The 10,341-nt window shown below is 37.4% G+C and overlaps 2 protein-coding genes across 4 annotated transcripts; both read right to left on the bottom strand.

The window, feature by feature from the left end:
• Window positions 1-87: 87 nt before the first annotated feature.
• LOC18614125 (cytochrome P450 86A2-like) lies at window positions 88-3,110 on the bottom strand. Of its 2 annotated transcripts, none has more exons than XM_088807666.1 (2): window positions 2,360-3,110; window positions 88-2,282 (listed from the first exon to the last, which is right to left on the bottom strand). In XM_088807666.1, the coding sequence occupies exon 2, from the start codon at window positions 2,251-2,253 to the stop codon at window positions 646-648; it is 1,608 nt and encodes a 535-aa protein (XP_088663792.1). In that variant the 5' UTR covers window positions 2,254-2,282; window positions 2,360-3,110; the 3' UTR covers window positions 88-645. The 2 variants fall into 2 exon arrangements, with proteins under 2 accessions (XP_088663792.1, XP_007051777.3); XM_007051715.3 differs by having other exon boundaries at window positions 88-2,140.
• A 3,188-nt stretch (window positions 3,111-6,298) lies between these two features.
• ORC5 (origin recognition complex protein 5) lies at window positions 6,299-9,409 on the bottom strand. Of its 2 annotated transcripts, none has more exons than XM_007051712.3 (5): window positions 9,251-9,409; window positions 8,108-8,955; window positions 7,605-8,024; window positions 6,780-7,089; window positions 6,299-6,645 (listed from the first exon to the last, which is right to left on the bottom strand). In XM_007051712.3, exons 2-5 carry the CDS (start codon window positions 8,926-8,928, stop codon window positions 6,595-6,597), a joined length of 1,602 nt encoding a protein of 533 aa, XP_007051774.3. In that variant the 5' UTR covers window positions 8,929-8,955; window positions 9,251-9,409; the 3' UTR covers window positions 6,299-6,594. The 2 variants fall into 2 exon arrangements, with proteins under 2 accessions (XP_007051774.3, XP_088659360.1); XM_088803234.1 differs by lacking the exon at window positions 9,251-9,409 and having other exon boundaries at window positions 8,108-8,536; window positions 8,641-8,824.
• Between the last annotated feature and the right edge of the window lie 932 nt (window positions 9,410-10,341).

Raw genomic sequence — 10,341 nt, 5'->3', positions numbered from 1 at the left:
GGACAAGACTGATGATCCAATCCTAACTTAAAGAACACGAATAAGATCATCTATCTGATCCAAGTATATATTCATCACTCAATAATGTTATTCAAAGCAAATTAACTTACTTCATTGAATCAAGATATCACAGCAAGCTTACACAAAATATCAAATATAAAATACTAATAAAACCAACTTTAGACATATAAACAAACAAGCAGGTTAAAGAATTTTATAGAATAATTTCAAAGGGTTTCCTACAAGAAAAGCAAGAGTAATTTAAATTGTAAATAAATACCTCTCCCTCTCTCTCTCTCTCTCTCTCTCTCTCTCTCTCTCTTATATGAATGATGAAGCTTAAAAAGTTATGCCATGATTATGAATTGAACCTTCCCCTGTGAAATCAACTTGTCCTTCCACTCCCGCTGAGCTTTTTTGCTCAATATCCGTGAACAATTTAACCTCAATGGCCCCACTCGCACGCCCTCTTCCCTACACGAAATTGGAAGAATAAACAGCCAAAAGAACTTTGCCTTCCCCACCCCCACACACGCGCCTTCCATGTGAGTTTAATTTTCACCACCACGCCTTAAATATTCTCACCCAATTCCACCAACACCCGCCCCCTCCCCATCCGCCTCTGATCTCTTTCACACTAAATAATCACAATTGACCATTGCATTTACCATGCAGCTCTCCTTCTCTCTCTTCACTAATTATCTTCTCAACAATCGCTCCCAAATCTCTCCCTGCCACGTTTACTTTAAGCCCATATTTCATAAACAAAGTCAGCGACATCTTCTGCTCCACCTTATGCCCGGGCACCAAGGTCAGCTTATGCCTCAGCAACGCCGCCGCCGCCACCGACTTCATTTGAAGATAAGCCAAATCCTTCCCTAAACATATCCTTGGCCCAGCATTGAATGAGACGAATTTATAAGAGTCATGCATGATAAATTTATTTCCGTCAGCTGATAACCACCTCTCTGGACGAAACTCAAGGCAATCGTCGCCCCAAGTTGACCTCATTCTCCCCACTGAATATATTGAATACGTCACCGACGACCCTGCCGGAACAAATGTCCCGTCAGGCAACACGTCATCAGCCACCACGTGTTTTGAATCCTCCGGCACCGAAGGGTAGAGCCTTAAGGTTTCTGATAAAGCTGCCTTCAAATATATCAATCGGTCAACTTCTTCGAACCCCAAGGGCTCATCGAGCCACGCTGACGTGTCAACGCCACGTGTCTCGATTAGGACAGTGCAGATTTCACGTAGGATTTTGTCTTCAACTGTTGGGTGTTGGGTGACGAGCCAGAAGAACCAGCTGAGGGCAACTGATGACGTGTCACGCCCAGCTAGGATGAAATTAAGTGCCACGTGTTGGAGAAACTCGTCTGAGTAGGACTCTTTTTTCTTCATGAATCTTGAGAGCAAATCGTCGTGTGGGTTCCCGTCTTTTTGCTGATTCAGCAACTCTTGCTTACGTGCGTTGATGACATCGGATAAATACTTGTCGATGTGGACAAGGCTTCGGCTCAAGCTCACTTCCATCCCAAGCCGAAGCCATTTCTTTAGCTTCCATAAAACCTCCGGCAAAATAAACCTTTGAAGAGAGGCTTCAGTGGCTCGATCAAAAGCTGAAGCGAAGCCGTTTTCGGGTAACCCTTGGGCGCATGTCTGTGGGTCCTTCCCAAAAGCCAATCCGCAAATGTTATCAAAGGTGAGCCGTAGCAATACGTCTTGTAGATCAACCGGCTCGGCTTTATTTTGAGCTTTCTCAAGAATGGGGCAGAACCGGAGCTTGATGGCTCTAGTGACCCATCGAGCCATGGCTTGGCGAAGAGTCCTGGTGGTGAATTCCAGAGCGGCAGTCTTCCTTTGGAACCGCCACGTGTCACCATCGGAGTTGAAGATGCCTTGACCAAGCAGATCATGGAACACGGCTTGCCACGTGGGACCTTTCGGGTAATTGTCGAAACGGGTCTTGAGGATGTGCTCCAAATTCCTGGGATCGCACGTGACTGTCACGAGACCTTGCTTCCGGGCCAAGAAGGGGATGGCACAAATGCAGGTCTGGTACGTGCCGCCGCACGCGCGGAGGTTGTCGGAGATCCAGTCATGCATGCGATCACAGTTCTCGATCAAGCCTGGTAGACTGCCCAATAGAGGCCATACACGTGGACCACGTAGGGACCGTGAGATGAAGGTGAACCACAGTAGGTAAGCAGTGATAGCCGCCAAAAGAAGCAAAGCAGTAGATATATCCATGGTGTAACTAAAACAAAACAAACCCGCTCCTACTCCTTACTAATAATATTTTCTCGAGAAAAAAAAAACTTTCTTTTTCTCAGGAAAGTTGCAAAGAAGAACTCACCTCAAAAATGGGCAGTATTCCAAAAAGAGAGAAATGTGAAATCTTGAACCCCTGAATGAATAACTTTGACATGAAAAAAGAATGAGGGTTTTGGTTTGTTTTTCTTTTACGTACGTGAAAGCTGCTTCATGAGGAAAGAAAAATGGAGGGTGAAGGAAGATCTGAAAGAGAGAAGGAAATGAAGCAGAAAAGAAAGAAGAAGAAGAAAAAGAGGAGAGTGATAGTACAAAATGGAGTAGAGAAAGTGGATTTATAGGTGAAATTATAATGAGAGGCAATTATTAAGGACAGTCTGTTCACTTGAATTGCACCATTTTTTCTCCTTTTTTTTTTTCTCTCCTTACTGTCTAACCATCAGATGCACCACCATAAATGCACTGAGAGGTCGTTGAATCTTTTTAAAGGTGAAAAAATAAGTTAAAAAGGCAAGAGAGTCATCATAACCCTTGTTGTTTGTAAGATACTTACAGTAGCAAAACCTCAAAAATTAACTCTTCCCCTTTCATCTCTCTTCTCTCTTCTCTTTCATCTACGATCTTCACCTAATTTTGCAGGGAAGGAAAGAGGGTCTTTAATTCAAGCATTTAATGAAGAGAATTAAATGAGTTTAGTTGAGGAACTAAGACAGAAGACTACAAAATAAAAAAGAGAAAGAAAAACACAAGATAACAGTGAAGTTAAGAAAAGCACAGAATCAATGGGTCACACAAAAGATAAACACAGTCTGTTTTTTGGTCCCTCTAGGGTTAGTAGCAAGGGGTTGCTGCTGTTTCTTGTTTGTAAATCATATATATAAGTGAAGAAAACTATGGGTTTTATAATAAAAATATTTGGGAAAAATGAGGGGGAGGGGTCCTTAAATGAAGATTGGTTCAGTCATGTGGTCTTTGGTTAGGGTTGGGTGAGCAACCCACCAACAATTTACAACGCTCCAACCCCCCTCCCGCACCTGCATGCCTTATTTTTAACATTCTTCTTGATTCTTCCCTCTACCTTACATCTCTATCCAATTTCCCTGCAGGAGTCAGTAAAAGAAAAAAAACAAAAACGAACAAATTCTTGAGACTCGATCATATACAGGTTTTGACCCTCGCTCTCTCTCTCTCTCTCTCTCTCTTTAAATGCTTACTATGTTAAAAAAAGGTGTGCCCATTCTTTGCTTCCATGCTTTATATATCCTGCTAAATGAAAAAAATTAAAACAAACACAAAAAAGTCAAATGCATATAGGCACGCACACCTGAAATCTCCCACTGGTGACTTCAGCTTTTAGCAATCAGCAAGCATAATATAATAAGAATTGCTGATTTCTAGTTGTTTTGTTCTGTTTTGAATCTTCCTGATTGTGTTTTCTCTTTCCCCTTCTTTTAGTAAAGAATAGGACAGTATGTAAAAGAGAGACCTTCAATGTACTCCCTTGTAGCAGGTTTCATTGCATGCCCACCCTGGATGGCACTTTTTTGGTCTGTGCATCTGGGTTTGGCAACCTCAGACCAGCATCATTGTTTCAAGATTAAAATCCGTACAAAATCATAAGCTAAATCTTGGTATTTTATCACTTTTGATTATGTCTTGCAATGGGTGTGCTAATTAAGTAGTGCTCAAGGACATATTATTATGGCAAGCTAGATAAGAGTAACTTGTAATTTTGGGATAATTGTGTCCTCATGATCAAGGAAAAAGGAAAGAGGTTTTAGTTATTGATAAAAAAAAAATTTCTACATCATTTAAATTATTATTAATATCTTGACCATATAAATATAAGAAGAGTCTTTCAATTCATTATCAATTTGTTTTAGGTTGAACTTTCATTCTGAAAAAAAAAATTTAACATGATATTATAGCATGTATTGTCCTCATTCTTCTGCCTTTCTATGGGTTTTTTTTAATATTGATTCATATTACGTAATAAATATTTCATCCTTTTTAAGGGGTTTTTTATATTGATTCATATTTCACGCTTCTATGTGTTGTCCTCAATCGTACACTTGAGCAGAAGTATTGAAGTGCATTTGTAATTGTATAGGCTCTTGTGTCGATTGATTCATGACATTTTTAAAAAAGTATTGAAATGATGATAAAAGAAATATTATATCTGCTAAATTAAGAGCGGGTTAAGTATATTAATATAACAAACATCTCTTCATTACTTATGGAAACATTGATAAAATGAGAATTTTTAAAGAAAGAAATTACCTAAAGATTATATTATGAGTATTAATCGAACCACCATTTTCTAAAGATAATAAGTTCATACGGTCCCTTCCAAGAAAACTTAATAGGAATTTGCTTCTCCAGTTTGGTGTGGGGGTTGAGGATACAGCAAGAAAGAAAGAGAAGTAGACCATTGTTTTCTTGTGTAAGTCAAACCATAGTTTCTGTCACGTAAAGTTTCAGAGAAGTAGCCATGGGAATGATAAATGTATGTGGTTTGTGCAGAAGCGTTGACCTATCCTCACACTCACCTGGCTCATGCTGCAAGACTAAAGGAAAAAAGAAAAAAAAAGGAGAGATAACGTATATAAATGGAAGGGGGGACCGGGCGTATTGGTGGGTGCATGCGCATTACAGTCAAATAATATGAAATCATGGCAAAAAAGGAGTAGTAATAACGTAGTCTGCAAGTTGATGGTTTTGAGGGGTTAATTGAATGTACACCATGGGAGGGGCCAAGCAAAGATTGAATGGGTTCATTCACTTTTTTTTTTTTCTGTGGGCATAATTTAAGAAATTAGGTCAAATAAGAAAAGTGGGAATGTGTTTTGTAGGTGGAATTTATTGAATGACAGACAATTCCATCTCTCTTATTTCGTTGTCATTAAATTAAAAAAAAAGAGAGAAAATAAGGATAAGAGTGTTTGACGGGATGTCTCCAAAGATTACAGCTTGTACTTTCACTTTTAACCCTTCTGAAACGATGGATTGAAGGTAAAAAAGTGAGATCAGTTGATAACAAATTAGACTAATAACCACCTTCAAATAGTAGAATTTTAGATCAATCATAAATATTATATATATATCTACCATATATTAATTAAGAAAAAAGATATCTACATTTTGTTAATTGAAGAAAGCGTAAGATGTTACACAAGAAAAGTTAAAATCATAAAGAGTATAGGTGAAGTTTATTGTTTTTTTTTTTTTTTGTCTTGTTCTAAGTTAAAATGTTCATGGAATAAGAATCAGAAACAGGTGGCTGCTCTCAACCGTAATATTCAACATTTCAATAAATAAGAAGAAGACTATGGCTTCCATTGGAAAACTGATAGAAAAAAAATAATTAAGGGTTGGCTAAATTTAGGTGGACGGCCACATATAGTTGGGTTTAGTTAGTTAATTGAACATTAGAAAATGGTTAATCTGCTGATCCTAATTCTGTCGTCTAAGAAACTGTTTATTTGACCCAAAAAAATCATATTTCTGAATATAAAATGTTATAGGAATCACGAAAACAATGGGGATAACATAATTATTTGAAATTCATACTTTTTCCATATCATTTTTCAACAAGCAATAGGTTACCAAATATGGGGGACACAATAAAATTATTGAACATTTGGTTTCGTATAAGAAAGTAAGTGTTCCATCAAATGTAAGCAAGCTTTGTTCTCAAGTTCAAACATGGCTATGAGCCTATGACTTCTTATACTGATTTAGGTCACCCTACAAACCATTGCATTTCGTGTTGTCTTGTTTGATGTTGCGTACTCTGTTTAGTATTTTCTGGTGTAACATCAGCGCGTGAATGGAATCTCTGTAGATATTGGTAGATGGAAAAATTGGGTGTCGGCAGCCCATATTTGCATGTGAGATGGAATGTGAAGAAAACCATAACCACAACCACAAGGAATGCAGAGTTAGAAACAATAAAATGAGGGACTTTTTTTGTTTTCAGCAGTTTTTGCAACTATGAATTCAAGGGAAACAGAATTCAGAAAAATTGTAAGAGAATATCTGCATGTTAAATCCCTGAATATAAATAAATTTCATGAAGGTAATACAGAAAACTAGTAGCAAGATACAATTAGACTGTTCAGACTGTGATCGACTACAATTGCCAATTCATTACTTCAGTGCCACTGACGTTATGTTAACAAAACTTGATATTGACACACAGGCTTTCGCAGTAGAAGCATGTTAAACGAGAACTATCACCTTCATATTTCCAGATACCCCTCTGTAATCAGTTGACATTGAAAGTAAAAAGAGGATGACAGCATCTCTTTGTATCACAGATCATCTCCTGTACAAATATTTTGACAAAGGGAACTTAAGGCTCCTTGCCACCTGCATACATTCGGAATGGAATAAGATATATACATACGCAGACAGCATAACCACATTTGTAAAGGAAGTAAAGATCATAACGACCTAGAACAGAAATTCTTGTCAAACTATAGGACAGATGTTGAAGAGATTACCTTCAAAGCTAAATCTTCACTCACTGCAGTACGATATCGAGTTGACCCCTCTAAGGGACAGCTTCCTCCTTTAATGATAAAATTAGCATTGCATAGACTGGAAAGTTGCAAGAGAACATCAGACATGAGTCCACTGCTCCCTCCTTCAATTGTTAGTTCATGACTTTCTTCTTCATCAAGTGAATCTTCTGCTAAGGACGTTATACACTGAAATATGGCTAATAATCTCTCCAATGGAAAAGTTCCAGGACCTTTCATAAGCAATTCCAGCTCTGTCATTTCCTTTTGCTCCAATGATTTTTCAGAGGGCCTACAGAAAAAGCAATTGATCAAGATTTACTTGATATTAATAAGTAAAGCAAGATGCATACAGAAAGTGAGATGAGACTATTAGTTGTTAGACAGCAAGGAGTATCTAAGCAAGAAATTTGCAGCAGAAAACAGTTTTCAATCATCAGATTATAAAGATAATTTCCATTCTCTAATAGATAAGAACCAGTTCAGCATCAATAGAAGGAAAATTCTATAGAGAACTCAAAGCATGTAAACATGACAAAATCATATTATATTATACCATATATTCCAGAATAAGGTAATAGCAGGCTCTTAGCCTGTAACTAAAGTTGCTGCTCCAAGCACAAGGCAGTACTTTCCATAGATTAGGTAATTACAAAACAGAAAATCATGTCGCATAGAAGAGTTAAGAAAATCACTCCAGAAGAATAAGGGAGCCCTTATGAACCCTGATACAGTCATTTGTAGTTCCAAGGCCTAGAAGTCTATTCCTATAAGACAAACTGAAAATTAGGTTATTGGTGTCCTTACTTCCTCTTTCGTTTGCGACTATCCGAAACCCCAGTTGAATCAAATAATGATGCATCAAGAGTAGCTGGGTTTCTTGAAGCGAGGAAAGCTGAAATAAGAAGATACTTCGCAGAAGTAGACATATGAAAATCTATTTTATCAAAATCTTCATGAATTCTTGACATCCTCGAACTGCCTTTTTTCTTTGTCTCCCCGTTGGCTTCATCTTTGAGAAGAGGCCAAGATGGAGACAGGAAAGTTTCATTCAAAGCGGAAGCAATATGTGGCTGGAGATGACTAAACAACCTTCTCTTCATGTCTTCATTGGGTGCAACTCCCATATCACTTAAGGGTTGAGAATACTTTTTAAATAATGATGAAAAGACTGCAGACAATTCGTCTACTCGTCTGGTAACTCTACAGAAAGGTCTTAGCACAACACTGTTTGACATAAAAGAAGTAAGAGATTCATTAGTTGAAGCAAACAAAAGAAAAGTTAATTGGTTTCTGCTGTTGGTACTTACTCAAGAAAGGAGGAATACAACTTGCGGTTGGTTTGATTAGCCATAAAAATTTGACGAAGATTGTCTTCTGTGTAGTCAGGAAAACAAAGAGGGATAGGCTCCACATAACCCATATTGAAGTAGTATGTATCAGGTGAAGTGTTGCTAATAAAGATCAAGCCCACCTCAGGCATCTTTAAAATGTCAAAAAGATTAAATAAAAAAGGTAATATGGTGGAACTTTTATCCCATTTGCGAACACGCTCCAAATGATCAAAAACCAAGTAAATCATTGTTCCATTAGGCTGTCCACTCACCTTAGAACTCAATTTCCCTGAATTCCCCTTGAGATTTTTTATCACACTCTCCAAGGCTTCACGGAGATAATTAACAAAATCAGATGGCTTCTCACATCGCTTTATGCTAGAATAACTATTTCCTGAATTCTTCCTATGAAACAACAACTGGTTCAATATGGACTCAAACAAGATCCTAGGACTATAGCATGTTACACAACTTGAATAGACGAAAGGGCGGTTTAGATGCCTGAATACCTGGAGAATAACACTGGTTTTCCCAGTAGAAGGACCTCCATAGATAAAAATTGGAAACATGGGGGAATTCAAGGGACCCAAAAGGCGTAAAAGCTCAAGAACTTGAGTGCGTCTACCGGGAAGACAAGACAAGAGATCCTCGAAGCTAAGGGGTTGTTGTCTGAATCCGAGGTCATTGAGTGTTGGCTTGTAGGGTTCAATGGGTTTTGTTGATTCAATAGCATCGTTGGAAGCAGAATAAGATCTAGTTGTTCTTCTTGTAACTTGTGGGCTTTCCACTTTTGCCATTAATTTGCATTGGAAGAATCAATTTCACTGATACATAAAAGAAAACATCATTTTTGAGAAATCAGAACTGAAAAGAATAATTACTAGTAGAAAATGACCAGAGGAATAACAGTCTAATTCAAAGAAAAATCAAGGGGTTTATTCTGCATTGATATATAACTTTAAATTGAGACAACAGATAGACAAAATTAGGAAGAAAGAGAAATCGATTTTTCAGCCAAAGAAATCGAGCAAAATATTTCTTAGTTTTGCTCATCAAGGAAAGAAATTGAGAAAATAAAAAATTATAAAAAAAAAAAAAAACGAGAGAAAAGGTCATTACCTGATTCAAAGGGTATGTGCAAAACTGAGCGTCAAATGGAAGAGGAGCCTCCACCTGAAAAATAATCAGAGGATTGGGAACCCTAAAATGGGTGGGTTTTGGATTTGGTGATACAAAAAGATAAAAGAAAAGGTAAGAAAATATTTTCCCGCCAGAAAGGAGATACTATTAGGTGCGAACAAGCGCAGTGACACCCTATTATTGGATTGGGCTAAAGTCTACAGAATGGGCTAAGCCTCCAGAGCACCTTTTCCCTTCAACCCAAACTCGGTCCAATTATAAGCACTACTAATTTCTTAATTGGATTTTCCTTTTCTTGTCTTTCTTTCTTCTTAAGTTAGAGCTCACGAACCCTAATGGCGGTGGTTCTTACCCTCTCCTTTGAGAAGTTGACTTAAAAGCATGCAACACTCGAACTTATAAACTTATCAAGATATTTTTATCTATTTGATGTAAATTGAAACATTTTATTTAATTTTTAAAAAACGTTTGACTTTATATGAATAGAAAAAAAGTTTTGATTATGCTTAATTACTAATTTTATGCGAAAGTTGAATATTAAAAAACTCATTTATGAATTATATATTTCATTCACGTGAACAGTGCTTAATTATCCATTAAAACATAATGAAAAAAAGACCGAATGCAAATTATCTGAGCATCTTACAAGTACACTAACGTTTATTTTTACTTCTAAGATAACACCCTAATCACTCTAAATCTAGCACGTTGTTGCCCCTACTTTCTCAAACTTCCATTGGTGCAAAAATCGTGCAAGCTTGATCCTACACCTTTAACTTTGATTCAGTCGTGATCGGTTGCTTTTGCAGTATCAATCTCGTTACCATGACAAAATGATACAATAATTTATGGGCGCCCATTTGTTGATGCCTGTATTGTCAAAACACTTTAATTTTGCTTTCAAATCTCTTTTCCCAACACGATGACAGCACCGTCAACGTGAGCACAAAATGAAAATTTATGAAAGTCCAAATTTCATCGGCTTTTATGCCTGATGACTGATGCAATCACAGGCCCCTCAAGCTGGGGTGTGATGCCAACGTTACAACCTGAGAATTTGCAGATAATAA

Source organism: Theobroma cacao, chromosome 1, assembly GCF_053813885.1.
Source record: "Theobroma cacao isolate CCN51 chromosome 1, ASM5381388v1, whole genome shotgun sequence".
In the NCBI taxonomy this organism is placed as follows: domain Eukaryota; kingdom Viridiplantae; phylum Streptophyta; class Magnoliopsida; order Malvales; family Malvaceae; genus Theobroma; species Theobroma cacao.
The sequence above is the reverse complement of the archived record's forward strand: the minus strand, read 5'-3'. Positions and strand labels throughout refer to the sequence as shown.

Bases quoted from the DNA above. Each gene is read 5' to 3' on its own strand.
- LOC18614125 (XM_088807666.1), bottom strand. From the start codon at position 2,253: ATGGATATATCTACTGCTTTGCTTCTTTTGGCGGCTATCACTGCTTAC.
- ORC5 (XM_007051712.3), bottom strand. From the start codon at position 8,928: ATGGCAAAAGTGGAAAGCCCACAAGTTACAAGAAGAACAACTAGATCT. The intron at 8,025-8,107 runs GTAAGTACCAAC...TATGTCAAACAG, and splicing joins TTGTATTCCTCCTTTCTTGA to TGTTGTGCTAAGACCTTTCT. The intron at 6,646-6,779 runs GTAATCTCTTCA...GAATGTATGCAG, and splicing joins GTGAAGATTTAGCTTTGAAG to GTGGCAAGGAGCCTTAAGTT.